At 33.2% G+C, this 20,532-nt stretch overlaps 2 protein-coding genes across 2 annotated transcripts; one reads left to right on the top strand and one right to left on the bottom strand.

The window, feature by feature from the left end:
* Positions 1-43: 43 nt before the first annotated feature.
* LOC108805382 (glutamyl-tRNA(Gln) amidotransferase subunit B, chloroplastic/mitochondrial) lies at positions 44-2,468 on the bottom strand. The gene is made up of 7 exons (XM_018577415.2): positions 1,548-2,468; positions 1,336-1,476; positions 1,059-1,262; positions 767-964; positions 623-691; positions 407-523; positions 44-317 (listed from the first exon to the last, which is right to left on the bottom strand). The coding sequence occupies exons 1-7, from the start codon at positions 2,379-2,381 to the stop codon at positions 237-239; spliced, it is 1,644 nt and encodes a 547-aa protein (XP_018432917.2). The 5' UTR covers positions 2,382-2,468; the 3' UTR covers positions 44-236.
* Positions 2,469-11,850: 9,382 nt separating this feature from the next.
* On the top strand, positions 11,851-13,201 carry LOC108860232 (myb-related protein 305-like). Its single transcript, XM_018634132.1, has 2 exons — positions 11,851-12,287; positions 12,496-13,201. The coding sequence occupies exons 1-2, from the start codon at positions 12,007-12,009 to the stop codon at positions 13,049-13,051; spliced, it is 837 nt and encodes a 278-aa protein (XP_018489634.1). The 5' UTR covers positions 11,851-12,006; the 3' UTR covers positions 13,052-13,201.
* Positions 13,202-20,532: the final 7,331 nt, after the last annotated feature.

The following is a 20,532-nucleotide window of genomic DNA, read 5'->3' as shown; positions in this document are numbered from 1 at the left end:
TAAGTCATCTATAGCTTCTCTGTTCCTTGCATTCACATGGAAATTGCAAAATCTAAGCTTTTTTATTTCATGTTCCAACAGAATCATCTGTACCAATTCATTGTGCATTGTATTGCCATTACAAGACTCTGTGAAACTTAACAAATTCAACAAAAAATTTCTAAAGAACAACCGTTTTAACTCAATACAACACTTTCACTAATCGCATCTCCAATTTTGTGCGTTTTAATCAATCATCACTCCTTGGCATCGAGCTTCTCCAGGAGAATCTTGTTAAGCAAAGCAGGGTTTGCTTTACCTTTTGACATTTTCATTACCTGAACAATTATATAAAAAAAAAAACATATCAGTTTGAAACTGATTATTACAAGTTTATCAAGCAAAAGGCTGATTGTATCTGCCATACCTGGCCAGCAAAAAAGCCTTGAAGCTTGGTCCTCCCACTTCGGTACTGCTCAAGTTGCTTTGGGGATTCGGAGATCACCTTCATAATCATCTTCTCAATCTCCACAGGATCGGTTATCTGCAGCATACGTCACACATAAGCAAAACATCAGCTATGTACTAACCAATATCTAACTTCCTTTTATGACCACACTTTGTGGAATAGCTATGGACTTGCCTGAACCAAGTCTTTTTCCTTAATCATTCCTTGAACAGTTCCACCTTTGGCCAATAGCTCAAACAGAATCTGCCAAAAAAACAGGAAGTAAATCACATTGATCCAAACCAAAAAGTTGATACATTTTTTTAAGATTGAACTGACCTGTTTACCAATCTTTCCGCTAATGGTTTCATCTTTGATTGCAGCTATCAGCTCAGCCAACTCTTGAGGAGTAAGTTTGACATCACTGATAGAAAGTTCCTCATTTTTCAAGTAAGCGGCTATATCACTCATCAGCCAATTTGCTGCCGACTTAACATCAGCACCTTTACCAATCACTTGATCGAAATATTCTGCAACCTAAACCCCCATTTCATTCAAACAACAGTGATAAGAAAGTTCCAACTCTTTTTCTTTCACTAGTAGTTTCCTTTTTGAGCAGATAGGAACTTACACTGACGTCATTGGCAAGGAAAAGCACATCTTGAATACCTAAACCCATTGCCTCATACCTCCTGCGCTTTGCCTCAGGAAGTTCCGGTAAAGAGGCACGGATGCTATCAACGTATTCTTGGGTGAGGATCACTTCAGGAAGATCTGGTTCTGGGAAGTAGCGGTAATCAGCTAGCCCTTCTTTCTTCCTCATTGTTACTGTTTTCTGAAACATTTATACTCCCAAGTTAGTTGCTGATGGATATGGATCACAGAACAACGTAATGAAAGCTTAGGACCTGAGCTCCTTCGTCCCAAAGACGAGTCTCGGTTACAATCTGGTCGGCTTGACCCTGGTTGTATAGAAGTGCCTGTCTTGTTATCTCATAGTCAATCGCCCTGCTCATAGCTGAAAACGCATTCAGATTCTTTATCTCTACCTGCAAAAAAACAACATAAACTCTGAATCATCCAACATGAAAATGCCAATGACTTGAAAGAAAGAAGAGACCTTGGTGCCAAACTGAGCTTGGCCAATGGGACGGATAGAGATATTAACATCACAACGAAGAGAGCCCTCTTGCATATTCCCATTACTCACTCCCAAATACCTCACAATCCTCTGCATCTCGCTACCGTACTCAGCTGCTTCTATCCCACTTCTCATATCAGGTTCAGACACAATCTCAAGCAAAGGAACTCCTGCTCTATTCAAATCAACCTGAGAGTAATCTCCAGTGTCTGAATGGAGCAACTTGCCAGCATCTTCCTCCATATGAACCCTAGTGATCCCAAACCTCCTATGCCCACCACCAAACTCTAACGGAATATCCACATCCACGTAACCACCAGACGCAATGGGGACATCGAACTGAGATATCTGATAGCCTTTAGGCAGATCAGGGTAAAAATACTGCTTCCTATCGAACTTTGACTTGAGAGAGAGACCACAGTTCAAAGCCAGACCCAATCGGACGCCAAAGTCGACAACTTTCGAGCTCAGGACGGGCAGAGCCCCGGGTAATCCCATACAGACGGGGCATATGCTCGTGTTCGGTTTGGAGCCGTAGGTGTTGGGGCAGGTGCAGAAGGCCTTTGTGGATGTGGAGAGCTGGACGTGTGTCTCTATCCCGATCACGGCTTCGTAGTCTCTGAGAATCTCGTCCAGCTTGTTGCTTCCGTGGTTTTTTGGGGCGGTTCTTGGTTGAGAGGAGGCGGTTTGGCTCCCGAGACATCGAACGGAGATGTGACGGCTCGTTGTTGTTGTTCTGTTTCTTCTGAACAAGGCGGTTCCGAGGAGTGTGAAGTGGTTTGGTTGGATTGTTCTGAGTAATGTGGTGGACATGTTTTTGTGTGTGAAGGATGTCTAAGAAGAGAGAAGAAGTTGTGTGTGTCTGGTGGCTGAGCAAAGCCGAGAGAAGAGAAGAAGATGTTTCGTTTTTTTAGTTTTATCGTATTTGCAGGTCCCTGAATTACTTATGGATTTACGGATTTGCTACTGCTATTTTGAATTGTTACTTAAACAACCCCGTGAATGTTTGCTGCTCTGTTTAGTGTTTTTCTCCTGGGCTCTATTTCATTTCATTTCTCTGGATATTAAGGTCAAGTGTTGGACACAAGGACACTTCTGCTGTTTGCTTTGGGCTTTTTTCACACGCAGCCATTGACCAGAGAGGAAAACTATGGACTATGGAGCATCTCGAGGATCATTTTCTTTTATTTAGGGAAAAAAGTATAAATTTTTAAATAAATAGTTTTGAAGTAATATAAATATTATTTTCTATTTCAAATACAAACTAAAATTAGCAATTTAAAAATTTATCACACAGTTCAAAATTATCCAAAACTTAGTTAGTTTTGTTTGTGAATTTTTGATATTTTTTAAATTTATTTGAAACTTATTTATATTAATAATTTACAATTAATAAGTTTTTTTATTAAAATAGAGATATTCCGGATATTAAAATATGAACAATTTTTAAAAATTTGTATATTAGAATGAAAAAGTTAGTTAAGTTATTAACTAGACAGCTAAAATTTTGGAAATTAAAATCTTAACAAAATTTAGAAAGAGTATTTACCGAATTTTCTCTATTAGGAAAAGTAGCTAAGTTAAATTTTACCTGTAAAAATAATGTAAACCAATATATTTGAATAATAAGAATAAAAGTAAACTAAAAAAAATTGCATCAAATTAATAAAGTTTATAAGTGTAGTACTTTTGGAATTCTTTTGACATGTAAAATAAATATTATACCTATTTATTGTCAGAATATGATTTTTACCATAAAATATTTGATCTAGGAAAATAGATGTATTAATTCATACAAGCATAAAAATTTTTAAGATTTATAAACAAACCCAATATATAAATAGTTAGCTTGAATAGAAAATGACTTATATAATAAACAGTTAACATCCACCAACAGTACAATATGAACAAATCTATACATATACAAACATTTATTAAGCGTCAAACAATTATAAATATTATACGTTACAAATTGAGATAATGCACAGAAGAAAGTCTAGTGTTAATTTAGATTAAAAGGACCTGAAATTTTTATCAGAGCATCATCTCATGCGACAGACCCCACTTTATGCAAAAAGAAGAAGTGAGATTTAGAAGTTTGATGTAAGAATTTGCCTACCAACACTAATTATATAAACTAACTAGATTTGTTTTGGCAAAAGGAAAAAAGATTTGTTTTGACACTCGTGCGCAAGATGATGATGATACATGAAACCCCACCATCCCCAACCTCATCAAGCCTTTCACTTCTACTCTACATCTCTCATCTTCTAAAATTGGATGACTCATATCTCTCTCAAGCTTTCCAATCCATTGGAGACATGGAAAAGACAACGTAGCGTTTCTTTCAACAAATTGAGTTGAGGTAAGCAAAAGTAAACTAAAAGGGTGTTACTTGTTAGGTATAAGCTTTAGAGCAATTACTTGAGTAATGATAATATATCTATTTACAAATAAGAAATGGGTTTCGTCAAAGTAAAAAAGGCAGCTTAAGGTGGATTGGTCTTTAGTGTTTAACAGCCAAACTGGATTTGCTGTCCAGTTACTTAATTACTTTGGATGCATTGCATTTGCTTAATTACTTTGTATAGATATCCAATCTTACTTTTTGTCCTAGACTTTCTGTTTTGATTAAAAAAAATCTTTGTGGTCCTTAATTTGCAAAATTGATCCAAATTTCCAAATTATTTAAAAGATACCGATATAGAGACATAGAGACACATAGTAAGGAAACTTCAGAATTGATGTGTTTTCCCTAAAATATACGTTTTTTTTTTGAATCTTTGCCTAAAATATATGTTACAAGCATGGATATATGAAAATATTCATCATGTATATTCATGAATTCCTAAGCCTTTTGCTCGATCATTAATTTTGTGTCTTGTTTTTTTAATATCCATTTGTATCAAATCTAATATCATTTATGTTTCATATTAAATATCATTTAAATTAATTTTTTTATAAAAAGTGTAACTTTATTTTTTTCTAAAAATATAATTTTATGCTTTTCATCTTTGGTTCTAATAGTCTTAAAAGATTTAAATATTAATAGAATAATATTATATTTTTAATAAAATAAAATTTAAAATTTAATCTATGTAAATTAACATTATATATTTCTAATTAATATTTTTAATAGTTTTATCTTTTAACTAGCATATTTAAAATATAAATTAATTAGAAAAATAAATTAATAAAAAAGTTCAGTTGGTATGAAAACCTTTATAAGATATGAAGATTTTATTATACTTCTTTTTGTGCACTGGAAATTTTACTAACTGGCCATCTTTTATGGATGAAAATATAACACCGAGTCACTGACATACACAAAACTATATAAGAACTTGAAACTCTTCGATTTTGATCGAATATATTTTTTGTGGTCTCGTATGTCTAAGATATGGATAATATTATTTTTCAAATCTACTATATTAAATTTACGTCCAAAGTTTATTAAAATTCTCTAGTTTTCTTTGTGCCCGGACAAATTAACCATGACGTTTGCTTTGGACTCAAAAAGCCTATATCATCTATTAAAGACACGAAATCGACATTTATCAAAACAAAACAAAAATACACAATCGACATAACGCTAGGCCGGTGATGTAAAGTTAAATTCATCCTAAAGATTAGCATGATTATGACTGCCTTTCATACTACTACAGTTATTATGCTATATAAGTTGTACTATGTTACCTAATGTTCTTTCCAGAGAAAAGGTTTATTCTTCTGAATTCTGATAGCATTATTGTTTATGTTGTTTCTTTATCGTTTATTCTCTATTATCTAGCATGAGAACACAGGTTCTAAAAGGTTCGTCTCCTGCTTTCCATAACTTTAAAAGAAGACCACTTACTTGATGATGAGGAAAAAGAAATTAGATAAGAAGTATATCAATTCAAACATTCCCATATTTATTGATACATATTCCCTCCATTTCATATTAAGTGTGGTTTAGAGAATTTTTTTCGTTGCAAAATAAGTGTCGTTTTAAAGTTTCAATGCAAAATTTATTAACTTTATTCTTCATTCTATTTTTCTATTGGTTGAATTGTACCGGTAATGATGTTTTTATATTGAAAATATACAAAATTAAATGCTTTCTTAATCCGTGTGCACAAGTCTAAAATGACATTTATAATAAAACAGAGGGAGTATTAAATAAGATGGTGTCTGATCATGTCGGAATAATTTCAATTTTAATCTAGACTTGTAGTAAAACACTTTTAAGTGCGATTAACTCGATCAACTTGTACTTAATATTCTTTATGGGAATCGTTCTTTTGATGGAAGATTAAAGGGAAAGTGTAATACAATAAACTAATTAATTAACTGATATAGCAATAATACCGATGTATTTATAGAATAATAAGAAACTATATATATTATGGGTTGAATTTATTCTTCGACCGTATAACATCGCCACTAAAGAAAGAGCTGTGGCAGTGACAAAAAAAAAAGAGCTGTGGTAAAAAAGCCTATGTTCTAAGACGGTACGATTTAATAGGTCTCTAAAGATTCAGTAAGTGTTTGTCCACGCTTCATCAATTTGAAACATTATTACTATCAAGTGGATCGTGGGTCTACTGAAGATTGTCTTTCATATTCACGGCTGGATCCGAAATTTATAAGACTATAACATTCTTAATTATATTAAAGAAAACTTTAATAATTTAGTGATTAGGATTCAGAACAAACGTATATAGCCGCAATAACTATACGTTTGTTTATTTTTAAAAATATAACTATATGTTTATAATAAACAAAATGTGAGAATATTTATGTGCAATTGCAACAAAACTATATGCTTATATTTTATATACTCTAGTGAAACTCTTAATCATCTTCTACAAAAAGGAGATTTCATTTGATTCGGGGCCCATCCCTAAACCTGCTGAAGACTCATACAATACTGATGATTGATGGACGATAATGAGATAGTGGTATCATGGATGAAGCTACGATATATAGAACCCGGTTTAAGCAGTTTGTTATCTCATCATAAAGCGGCTCATGATTTGTGGACACATATTCGTAAAGTGTTTCTGGGTGAAAAATGGCCAGCGGGTTCAACGACATAAAGCGAAACTCGCAAACAGTCATTAGAGAAGCTTTTCCATGGAATCACATTACAAGAAGTTGACGAAGCTTTTACATGATTTTCAACGAGCAAAGACTATAAAAGAGATATCAAAGGAAAAGAAGATGATGTACTTTATCATTTTTGATCTATAAGAATTGTCTCGGATTGGGTTTACCTTTCTGGCAGTATAAGATTTGAGGTTTTATTGGTAAATTTAATTTATTCCAGTAAATAATTGATTCCATCAGAAAATCTCTTTAACCTAGTTTGCAAAATATTTATGTGTTTCTTTATGTATATCAATATGCATTAATTTTGTTGATATACCACCAACCATGCACTATCCAATATCTTTTATAGTCAGTAATCATTTTTCTTTAAACTAATAAACGTAAGTATCACAACCTCATAAGTTTTAATATTAAAAGGATTCAGTGTCCCTAAGTTTATCTGTAACCAAAATGCTAGATCTACAATCCACAGTCACAGATAGGATCACAAACAAGGTTGGTCAGGGGTTGTGAGTACTTACTATCTTTATACTGATTTTTGTATATTGTTTTTTTTTGGGAAAAAAATGTTTTAAGCTATGATGAGAACAACAATAAAACGACGTTCTAGAACCTTATTGGCTTTGTCAAGTACACATCTTGCACTTTCAACTTAAGATAGGAACAACATTATTATACTAAAAATAGTTTCACAGAATCGCGCAAACTTTATCTTTGATCGACAACAAATTAAAAATTCACCAAAAAGGAGGCAAATACATAAAAATTTCAAAAATATTATAAAATTAAATCAAAAGAACACGATGATTTGATCAAAGTAAACACTTGCCAAATTGCATCTTACGCGGTTACAGATCACTATTGCAACTTTTTTCTTACGTACAGGCGTTACCAGTTATGACGACTACACTGTACATACGCTAAGTACGGATAAAAGCATGTATATAAATAAGATTATGGATATTTAAAACTCAACTCAAAATTTACACAAATTGTTTGGTGGAAGGCAAGAAAAAAAATAGAATAAGTAGCAATTCTCATCAACTATACTCTTACTCTATTCCAACAGTTTTTTTACCGTAAGTTGGTAATATTTTTCGACTGATAATGCATATAACTTTTGTGTAAGAAAAACAAAGCTTTCTCCTGATAAGACATTAAAGAAAATCTTATTCTAAGAGCATATCTTAGCAGAATCACATGCTTAGCCGCTAAACATGTCTTTGAAGTACAAAAGTCATAATAATACAAAACCCGCACGAAACAAGGAGTTTAAAATGATCTCCAACGACAAATATTTTATAGATGATTCAGTTAACTAAACTGATTAATAATGTCGGATTAAAACTGATTATCAGTGAATGAAAATGCTGACGTTTTACAGGCACGTCTTTGTGTCCGTAGTCTCTGAACCGTTGAGGTACTTTCGCATCTGCAACTCTGATATTTCATTAAAAATCATAGATTTGCATTGCTAACAAATCTGATTAAAATATTCGTAAAACAAAAATCTTGTGAGCCTCGGAAGTTAGAGAGAATCTACACCTTTAATACGGGGTTCAAACATCTAACAATACAAAAATGTTGCTAATATAGATTTGAACAATTGGAAATCCTCACAAATGCACATCTGCTAGCTGTTGATATCAACATGATATTTTAGAAATACTTGATCGTCTCTGGCTTTAACTTAGGTTTTAGTTTGCTGCCTCAAAGTTTTCTGGCTAACCTTCAAAGTTTCATGATAGTTTCCTCAAACTTTATAATAATATGAAATATTTAAAATTCATCCGAACAGTTAAAAATGATGATTTTAGATCAAGACATGTAACATATTGTGGTTTTTGTTAGTGTAGTTTTGTGTCATCGTCTAATTCAAATCATCATATTTCATTTTGCAGAAAAAGCAGATATGCCGATTTGATGATCTAACTTATTTTAGCTTTGAAAGACTTAGTATCTTTGACTAACAAGTGGATCGGTCAGTCGGTCACGGTAGGCATGAGAAACCCTAAATCTGACCCTAGTTAAGAGATTATTTTAATGTTCGTAGTGCTAATTAGCTACTAATATAGCTGATCACATCAAAACAAATACTCGTATTCAAGTTTCTGTTTCACCATTAGTTCACACTAGACTAGCTTTTCGACTAGGGAGAAGATGGAAACGTTAAACAGCGGTTTTTGAAACCATATGATAATATTTAAAAGGAAATAACAAGCGAGAGCACTTATTACAAGTTTTTTAATTTAAATTTATTAAAATTGATTAGAAGACGACTAGAACAAAATTACCCAAATCAATTATCTAGGAGAAATTGCCAAAAATACCATTTTCATAGTACCACTTTTCATGTTTACACTAACCACTTTTACCACTACTTTTAATGAAGGGTCTAGATTTAAATGTTTAGGATTTAGGGTTTAGATTTGATATTTTAGGGTTTAAGGTATATAGTTTAGGGTTTAGAGTTTAAGATTTAGGGTTTAGAGTTAAGGATTTAGGGTTTATAGTTTAGACTTTAGGGTTTAGGGTTTAGGATATTGAATTTAGGGTATATAGTTTAGGGTTTAGGGTTTAGAGTTGAAGATTTTGGGTTTAGGGTTTAGAATTGGAGGTTTAGGAATTAGAATTTGGGATTAGAATTTTGAAAAACATATAAAAACAAAGATACAAGAGTCTTTACCATTTTAATAAATAAGGTATTATTGAAAATATGTCTTTAGTGGTGGTAAAGATGAATAATGGTACCTTGAAAGTGGTATTTTTGAAAATTCCCCTTAAGTTTCACTCAATAATATGTTCAGCGTGTTTCGCTAAATTGAATCGTAAATTTTTGAGTATTAGTTAATGTTCTCAACCATCGATGATAACTACAAAATAAGAAATTACCTCTTTTTCGAAAGTTAGTCTTCCTATATTATCTCCGAAGTAGTTGCTTATTGCAAATAATCTTTAAAATATCTAAGAGATAGAACTATAAGACCACCTGTCCCATGGTGACGCACAAAGACCAAAAACATCTTAAAATTAATTATTTAGTATATTTCTATAGTTTATTTTATTGCCATACTGCCTTAGGTGGAATCCAACGAATCTTATATTACGACAACAAAGATTAGTGTAAGATCGGATGTATAATTCTCCTAGACACTTGGAGAAACCTTAGTGGTTGAGTTAAATGTATCAACCTAAAATAATCAAGTAACACTAGATATTTTTTTATAACTTTTAAGTGTTCTTTTAAAGAATATATTAATTAAGGAACTTAAATAATAGCCATAATTATAATTAATATACGTGTCAACAACACAGAAGTTCCAAATAACTTCAGCATATAATTATAGGGATTATTCTATTGGAATTGATGCTAGGTTGCACCATGTTACCCAAAACCTCAACATTACATCTTTAATCCTGCATGAATATTAAAAGTGATTTAATAACCCTGCAATGTCCTTGTTTAGTATTCAGGAAAATGATGAAGTTTGGGTGACTAAGCAATTCATTTAAACCAATACGCTAGGGTTATGAATCCAGTTTATGGCTCAGCTTTTATTTGACTATCCCGGCATCGTTTTTCTGCAACTTTGGGTCAGTTTTGTTTGTTTGATCACAGATTTTCTATCCTTAATTTAAGCAAACAATAGCCTGAAAAATGTACCAACACTGTTTTTGTCACAAAAATAGCATCAAATTTGGCCAAAAAAAAAAGTACCAACAAGAAGGCAAGTTAGTATATTTCGGATGATGCCTTTGAGCAATGAAGTGAATGGAAAGACAAAAGGATATGTACGAGAAACTTATGAAAACGACCTGCGAAAAGGGTAAAAGAGCACTCAAGTTATACTTGCTTGTAAGTTCTAACCCTTCTTTCTAGTAATATTCTTCTTCTTTTCCTTTTATATCTTCAGTTCTAAATTCTTGTCTTTTTTTTTCCGTCAATAGATATATTAAGGGTCCAAGCCCAGAACAAAGAGGATAAAAACCCAAAACATCAAAGTCCGAAAGCCCAATAAACAAGCGGGCCGAAAAACAAAACACATAAACAAAATGGGCCTAAAACCCAACCGGTTTTCAAGCCCAAATGCCCCACCGACAGTCGAGGTGTTGCTGACACGTGTTTCAATCCACCGCTTCGGGGATACACGCGTCACGCCCACACCAACCCGACCAACACCGCTACGCCTCACCGTCAACAGACCCGCCAGAAACCTCCGTTTCTTCGGCGTACGCCTGATCTTCATTCCGGTTAACGCCGGAGGCCGTAGCTACCGAACCTTTTTCTTCGCTTGACTTTTCCACGGGGAGCTTCGTCGAGACACATTCGAGATCTCATCCCATCCTCCGCCATCGAAGTCACCAACTTCAACACAACCCTTCTTTCACCAGTGAGCTTCATCGGAACCCGAGATCTCCTACTGGAAAGAAGCGATTCGCCACCCACACCGAGAACCAACAAAAGAGAACAAGACAAACCAAACCCTAATAACGCCGTCGACAACTACAGCATGCCTATACGCCGTGAAAACTAAAGCCGACCGTTCACTTTTAACGGAGAGGAGCCACGCCGGAAGCAGGAACCGAACGTCCACCGCGAGGAGGATGCGACGCCGGGAACTAAAGCCAAGCGACCACCGCGAGGAAGATGCGCCGCCGAAAGCAGATGGAACCAAACTAACGGAGACTAAAGGAGAGGGTTGAACGACAAAACGACCGGACCGACGATGGCTGAGAAAACCTTCACCGTCGGCCGGAGGTAAGAACCGTCGCGACTTTTTTCTCTCTAACTTTTTTTTCTCTCTAACTTTTCTCTCTTTTCTCTCTCAGACTATTCAAGATCTCTCACTCAGTTTCTCTTTTTCGTTCTAAATTCTTGACTTCTGTGGATAACATTTGATAAATATATTAATTATTCTTATTACTAAATATGAGCTCGTAGAACTATTCTTGTAATTTGAGATTGAAAAAGTATATATATTGTAAATATTTATATATAGAATGTTGCTTTTAGGTAGTGATAACCTTATAATTTTAATTCTAGAAAGAATATAACTCTAAAAATGTAAAATGTTCTTTGTCTTGTCACTTATCTCTATCTATATGAAAACAAACAAAAAAGGTGGTGGAGCCAAGGAGTTAGAGTGAGTGCGTGCATATATAAATAGCGAAGGGGCAGAGAGAATACAGAACACAACATAACGCAAAGGCAAAACAGAGGAACACTTAGGTTTCATAAGACTGAGAGACAAAAAAGATTGGTGTGTCTGAGGGAGAAGGAGATCTAAGACACCACTTCTCCTCTTTTTAGCTTTCACTTAAAGAAAAAAAAGAAGAAGAAAGAATGAGTTTGTGGGGAGCGATGGGAGGAGGATGGGGACTGGTAGAAGAAGGTTGGAGAAAAGGGCCTTGGACTGCTGAAGAAGACCGTCTATTAATCGATTATGTGCGGCTTCACGGTGAAGGTCGATGGAACTCTGTGGCGAGGCTCGCAGGATTGAAGAGAAATGGCAAAAGCTGTAGGTTAAGATGGGTTAATTACTTAAGACCAGACCTCAAGAGAGGACAAATCACTCCTCATGAAGAAACCATTATCCTTGAGTTACATGCTAAGTGGGGCAACAGGTAATTAATTTGAGCTTTGATTTTATATTCATCTTGTAATAAAATGTGTTTCTTCAAAATAAATTACATTTTAAATAAAATTATCTTTTCTTAAACGTTTTTTTCATTACGATTGAAGTTTGAACAATTGTAGCCTAACTTGAATAAGTATCTGGAATCCTTTTCTTTCTTTCTTTTCCCTTTTATTCTGATAATTTTGTAACTTCAGGTGGTCAACAATCGCTCGGAGTTTACCAGGAAGAACAGACAACGAGATCAAGAATTATTGGAGAACCCATTTCAAGAAGAAAACAAAATCTCCAACTAACAACGCGGAGAAGACGAAAAATAGAATCTTAAAGAGGCAACAATTTCAGAAGCAAAGACAGATGGAGTTGCAGCAAGAACAACAATTACTTCAATTCAACCAAATCGACATGAAAAAGATCATGTCTTTACTAAACGATGACAACAATAATAATAATGGTGATAATGACTTCAGTAGCAATAGTAGCGGCAGTTATGGCGAAGGTGGTGTCTTCTATGTTCCTCATCAGATCACAAATCCAACACCAAATTCTGGCCATCACCCAAATGGTAATGGGGTTTTCCCGGTGGTTCCGGTGCCAGCACATGAGGCTAACGTGAATGAAAATTACCCAATTTGGAATGGAATATGGAATCTGGATTTATTAGAAGGACAAGGAAGCTTTGGTGACGGTGCTTGTGCCCCAAGAAAGCACTGTTTCCAGAACTGGCCTATTCCCTTTGACTTGAGCTTTTAAGTGTCTTATCTGCTGAAAAAATGTCATAACTTGACGGACAAGTTAGGTCGAGTTTGAGTTTGGTTTTGTTTTATCTTTCCAGATTTTGGATTTAACATACAGTAGTTTTGTTATCCATTGTGTGATGTTATAAGAAGCTCATTTGGGCAACTCCCAAGTTCAAAGAGTGATGTAGTAGAAAGTCTTTGGAAGAATGCCGTGTTAACTGTAGCACAGCTTAACTCACTCGAGTAGAGCAAATAAAAATATTATTACTTTCAAATTTGAGTGGAAAAATATCTTCTTAGATTAGTAACTAGAGATATTGTTTTTCACCAACCAAAATAGGCTAATCTATATTAATAAAGTAGACATGAAACTCTCTTCCTTACGCCACCTCAGCGTAGCATGTTTCTTTTCGCGCCACGTGTCAGCTCCTGCATCTACCTCTTTTGTTTCTTCTTTTTTTGATCAACTAAGCCATTCTCGCCGTGGAGCTTTCCTGTAACGTTTTTCCTGTCTTAAACTCTTGCTTTAATATCATTAAACTCAACCCCTCATTTCCTCCCACTCCATCTCATTTATTCAGAATCACGAACAACATCTGTAACAGCTTCAAGCTTAACCTATAATCTATATATTAATAAAGTAGACATGAAACTCTTCTCCTTACGCCACCTCAGCGTAGCATGTTTCTTTTCGCGCCACGTGTCAGCTTCTGCATCTACCGCATTTTGCAGTTTTTTCTTCTGCAGTACCTCGACGTGCGAGGGCCTTGCACGAAACCAAACCGCCCCCCCGCTTTGATACGGAGCTGGAGCTTCTAACTATGATGAATGCGCGCAAAATGGATCCGTTTATCATAAAGAGATTCGTTGTTCCTGACCCGATCGGTTCAGGATCATGGGATCCTTTTCTATCAGACGCTTTTGTTTTTTCTTTTTTTGATCAACTAAGCCTTTCTCGCCGTGGAGCTTTCCTGTAACGTTTTTCCTATCTTAAACTCTTGCTTTAATATCATTAAACTCAACCCCTCCTTTCCTCCCACTCCATCTCATTTATTAAGAATCACGAACAACATCTGTAACAGCTTCAGGCTTAACCTATAAATTAGTGTTTAGAGACGATGAGGACATGCACCGTTTGGATATATTATAGCCTAAACCATCTCTACCAAGCATCAGCACGTGAAGAACCCGAACATCATCACACAAAAGAGCGTTGTTTGATTCTTTAAAACGGCAATGTGGGCTCTGCAATTAATTTGTTGCTCATTGAAACCTTAGCTAAGCCCAACAATGGCTTTCCTAAGTCTCACTAACTTCCATTGTAACGTTCTCCAATGCCGAGCAATCACCATCGTAACGTTTCTCCAATTCGACAATTGTCTCATAAGTCTAGCAAAGCAGAAAGAAACGACACTTATGGCGGCTAAGAGGGTCAATATCTCAGATCCCAAAGCAGATTTCTTTGAGTCAAAACAGGAGATTGGGTACGAGTTGGAGATCTTCAAGGAGAAACAGAGGTAAAGCTTTCAACTTTCCACAACTATTCTCTTGGTCCTCATCTTAGATTCACATTCAGCTTTTGTCACATGGTCTGATTCAAAAGTGTTAAAACTTTGTGCAAAAATGCAAAGCTTATGAATGATGCTTATAAAAATTTCATGGTGAAAACTGAAAACTATGAAAACAACCAAACCAGCTGATGAAGTAAGAGGTTTCTTCTGAATTTGAACTATTAAATTTCTTTATGGCCTATGTTTTTTTCTACATGATACTTAATGATTCTACCTACGAGCAGGAACAAAATAGAACATTACCGTCAAGAAGTTTTACCATTATTTCTAGACGATATAACAATAGTGAGTGTCTTTTTAACTTTAACCTTTCAAAAATCCCTGAAAGCTTTTCACAAGCTCCCTTACATGACAATGTTTTCTATAGATATGCGGTGACAAGCGTTAACGTTACAAATCAAAGACCCCAAGTCGAATCAGTGAGTGATTCTATATTTCTCTGTTTTCTAACTTTTAAGCATAACAAACATCCCTAAAAAATCTTATTGTGCAACTCACTATGATATGTGCAGCTCATCCACGGCATATATGTATGTGAACACAGACTGTCAGATAAGTCAAAACCAGAGTTTGGTTCTTAGCTCAGGCTGGGAGTCATAGCAGAGAAGAACAAAGAAAATATTGAAGGTTTTGATCTATTCTAACCTCAAAAATGAAACCAACTTTTCCTCTGCAATGGTGATTATTTTATGCTGATTTTCTAAGTAAAGATCACTGGTATTTGAGTTCGGAGAAATTAACATTTCTTCTCGTTATTGTGAGAAATCCAATGAGGAATGTTAATCTCTTTTCCCGGGGATTGTTGAGAAATCCAGGTCGGACTTTTTCAATCTTTGAAATTATTGGTCTATGTATTTTAGTTTGAATAATTGTTTCCTTCCTACACTGCTATATTGCCAAGTTATGTCATTTTAATTGAAAATTTTGTTTTCATATTCAAAAGTGTTTAATATGTTGCTCCTGAAATTACAGAAATGAGATTTATATTTGGAGTACAGAGATTATTAAATAAATCATACTTTGTGGTGTCTTTTTGGGGTTTGTAATATAAATGTTATATAATCTCTGATCATTTTATTCTATTTAATTATGTAATTTATATATGTTTAACAATGTTAACGTCGTTATAATAATGAAAAAACTGAGAAAAGGAATGTTTGATGAGATGTGAATTACAGGTTTTCATTCAATACAACCAACATCTAAAAAATTTGGAGATCAGAGTTATTAATTCAGATGAAAAGAAAAACGAATTCCAGTGAACATTTATATGCGGTTTGATTTATCTTATTGATCAGATGATTAATGTTTACATTACACTTATGTTTTTTCTTTGTTTAGTTACAGATTGGTACACTTTAGCTTTTTTGACCAAATTATTTGATCTGAAGTGGTACGTAACCAGAGTAAAAATAGCTAGAAGTATCATATTTTATTAGTTTCTCAAATATTAATTCATAAAAATATTTAAAGAAACATGAGAAAATTTCCAAAAAATATATTTTTTTAAATAGAATTCTATAAAAGCTATACTATTAACAAATCATAATCACTAAAATACTAAAGTTTAATCAAAATGTCATTGAAAAAATACTTATGAACTACAACAAACAAATATTATATTATGTTTATAATTTGTTAGTTTATAATATTGTTTTAAATTTAGAATGTATTTGATCAAAAATTTAGAATGTATTAAAAAAATTCATAAAATTTTGAAATATTTTTCAGCTTAAAATATTTAAAAAAAACTTCATAAAAATATTTTATAAAATTATACACCCCGCCCAGGGCGGGTCAACCACTAGTAGTAGAATAGAGCCATGGATTTGTGACTAGAAAAAACTCACTTTAATTTGTAGCGTTTACGATTCACTTGTTAAGCGTAAATGGGCTTTTTATTCGTGGACATTAATATCTGAGATACGGTAAATACAAATTCAAATCCAAATTCTGCGCTGTTGTTTTTATTCAGGCAGGCTTCAGAAGATTGTTTTTGGTGTGGAAGCTTCAGACTTGTTGAGTGCAGTGATCAGACCCCATGCGTGGCCATCTTTTCAAATGGATCACTAGTAAGATCACAGATTCTTAATTTTTTGGATGGGTGGAAACTGGAAAAGTCCTCCAAAGTTGGCTAATATTCCAGCCCAGTTGATTGTTTTTTTTTTCTTTTTGAGAAAGGGCTTCCAGCCCAGTTGATCGCAAAGAGTGTGTCATCACAAAAAAATCTAACTCAATCGTATGTAGCGAGAAGTTATCCTCAATAGCTCTCTCCTTTTTTTTTTTTTTGAGAGGGGCGGTCGTTTGAGTTTGATTCTTTATCTCGTTGTATTGGTTTGAATGTTGGTATGAATGAAAGCAAGTATTTACAGTGAAAAAGAAATTGATTTATACAAAATAAGTAGGCCTAAAATTTTAACAAATTTTCTTTTAAAGTTCTAATAAAAGATTCACAAGTTTCCTAAACTAGATGGTATCTAAAAAAGAAAACAATATCATTTCTCCTTGTTTAGATTCAGTTAAAAAACACTGTAGAATAATGTTATCACAATATTTAATGTGATTCCGTCAGCTATTTTCTCACACACAGGGGTGGACCCACAGCAGAGGGACCTGTGGCACATGCCACATACACATTTTTTATTTTTCTTTAGTAGCTAAAGAAAATTTTATTTTTCTTTAGACTAAACCAATGAAAAATGTGACGTGGTCCACCCAGTTAGAATCAAATATACAGTTCAAATAATTATGACTAATATTTAGAAAATATAATCTTCCTCAATGAATTATACGTGATTTTTTTCTAAAAAGTTTCTGTGTAAAAAAAACTTCTTTATTTTACCCTTTTTCACAAATATCAAAATAAAGAAATCTTATTTATAAAAGTTATTTATCTGCCAAAAACCAATTTATACACCATCTTTAATATTTTTATTGTTTATTGCTTACAAATATAATCTTTTAAAGTAACTGTGGAAATCTATACTAAAAATAGTGTGTATCAGCATCAAAAATTTAATTTAGAAAATTTACTTCAAGTTCTTCGGTATGAAAATCAACACAGAGAATTTTATTCTTTTATAGAGTTTTTTTGGTTTTAATGCCATAAACTATTTCAGTTTATTGTTATTTTTAATATTTTATTTCATATGATAATAAATATATTATATTAACTATTTTATCAATTATAATTAAATATTTATGTGCCACAGTCTAACTAAATTTCTAGGTCCGCCACTGCTCACACATCCAAACTTGTTTCCCCATCTTAGTCAAACTGTATCTGGACCATATATAATTGTATTAATTAATGTACCTTTCATTTGTTAGCACAATCAGAGACGAAACTTTCAATTATAAGTGTACAATAAGTTTGATTATAATGAAGTGGGTGGTTCTAAATAAAAATAATGAAATACGGAACCCTTAAGATACTATTGCCGTAAATACGTCTTATTTTTTGCCAACCACAAAATATGTCTATACGTCGAAATTTATAACCAAAAATATAAGTTTGTCACGAATATTTGAGTTGGAAATCCAGTTAATACTTAAATATTCCATTAAAATATATAAAATTAGCTAGAAGCAATATTTTTCAATATATGGTTCTATACTTTTTTTGTGAAAAACTAGATTCTCTGTCATTTTTCTTACGTCTGTACTTGTTAACATCCAATTGCTTCTACATAACAAGGAAATATAAAACAAATCTAAGTAACAAAATTTTCAAATTTGATATATGCAGCTGTAGACACTTTACACTTAACCTAACGTGCCATGACGCCGAGCCATGGACTGACCCGACTTACACAAGAAACTTGTTTGATAAAGTCTAATTTCACAAACCAGGGAACCACCTAATATGGCTTTTCTAATTAGCAAACAGTTTAAGTTTTTTAAATTGTTAGTTGACCTAAATTAAAATATATGAACAATAATTAATCACTAGTTACTACAATTGCTTAGAAATCAATGTGCTATGTGGTAATCCATGATGTCATACGATTTTAAAAGCTACCAGTTCGACTAAAATATGTGATTAATTTACCATTCGTCGACATTATAATAAAAGATTCTATATCAACCCTCATTACAATATTGATACTATTTTGTGTTTTTCGTATTTTTTTTTATCAGGTACTAGTTTGTAATCTGATGAGCTCATTAATTGATTTTCCTTTGTGCGTACTTATATCAGTGAATATAGATTACAAGTGTCTTATGATGATCAAGTCTACGTATCGGGCATAGTTGAGCGTTATCAAACTCGCCAATGGAATCACATTAAACGCCACAGATTTTTTGATTTAGGGCTTAAGTGCAATTTTCTTACAAATCAAACGTGGCTCATGGTAACCGAATTTATCATTTATATTGGACGTCTGATCATAGATAATCTTTATTTTGAAAGTTTGAACGCAATTTTGAAGTTTTCACTGAACACAAATAATATATACAAAATTTCAATTAGTTTATTAATTTTCAATTGGTTTTGAGTTGAGTGTTTAGAAAAATTAAAACTTTAACAAACAAACCTTCTTAATTTCTTGCAGGGTCATTGTATTAAGATTTTTGTATATAGAGAAATGCTTAATCTTGAGTTAGTTTTCAGAGCAGTTGTTGATCGCATTCGATTTCTAAAACAGTTAGGGATTTATGTAACTAGATCGAATTGGTTGGTGGAACTTACATATACAAGTAAAAATGTCATATTCAAGAAAAAAAGTAAACTAAGCTCAAAGACTTTACATAATGCATCCAAATATTTTTATTATTTTTAAACATCCATATTATAAAAAGTTCGACCGGCTTAAAACTGCTCTGATGATGGTATTATATGGAGTCCAATGACTAAATTCCACATTGGAAATATTATTTACTGAGAGTGATATAGTTATTGTCAATGGGTTTGGGGCTAAAAACTCTGAAAAACAGAGTAATACAAACGAGGAGAAAAAAATTAGAATCGTAAAATATATAAAAAAATAATTAGTTCCAATATTATATATGCGTTTTCGTAATTCCACAATTTTTGCTAATTTTTAAATAGTTTTTTAATCAAAAACAAATTAAAGAACAAATGAGTTTCCCTTTCCGTGACAGTGTGAATCCAGAATGACTAGCACGTCCCACTTTGTTCGAGTATATTCTTCCCTCTTCAATCTGGATCGAGATTCCATGGTCAATGACGTATGCTACACTTGGACAGATCATCTCTGCAAGCAACATTTCAAAGTCATTCGTTTTCTCTGGTTAAAGTTAATTAATTCAGTTAACTTAATCGTTCAATGACGTATGAGATACATTATTCATATTTGTTTTGTCTGTCGAAGAACCTTTTTTTCTTCTGAAAAAAAAACAAAGTGTCGAAGAACCTTGAGGAGTACAATAGCAAAATCATATTTGAGATTTTTATCACTAACCTGCTGTGCCACAGTGAACTATTCATTACATACAATAGTTTTCCCCAATTCACATAAAAGGATTTGCTGTCTACGTTAATTATACACCATCACATAAAACACATATTTACACAGTACTAATATACCTTTATATGTTTAATATGACAATATATATTAACTAATATGAGTTATGTATCTAAACACTATAACCATGTTTTTTACTATCCAGATACAAAATTTCATTTAAAAATCGAGTAACTTAGTATTGAAAATTTGACTTGATGATTTAAATAAAAACAAGAACCCATTTAAAACTTTTGAATTAGTTAATATATATCGGTTTAAAAAATTATGTTTCTCGATACTGAATCGCCAAGTTCCTACGTGGGTTTTACCATTTCCAGCAATAAAAGCATGACTATGGTATTAAAACGTAAAACATGAGAATTAGTATGTATGTGGTCATGTTAGTATATAGTTCGTGTAATTATAAGTATAATACTATTTAGATATATGAC

The sequence above is a fragment of the Raphanus sativus genome, chromosome 5, assembly GCF_000801105.2.
Source record: "Raphanus sativus cultivar WK10039 chromosome 5, ASM80110v3, whole genome shotgun sequence".
In the NCBI taxonomy this organism is placed as follows: domain Eukaryota; kingdom Viridiplantae; phylum Streptophyta; class Magnoliopsida; order Brassicales; family Brassicaceae; genus Raphanus; species Raphanus sativus.
This window is presented reverse-complemented; position numbering and strand designations above follow the sequence as displayed.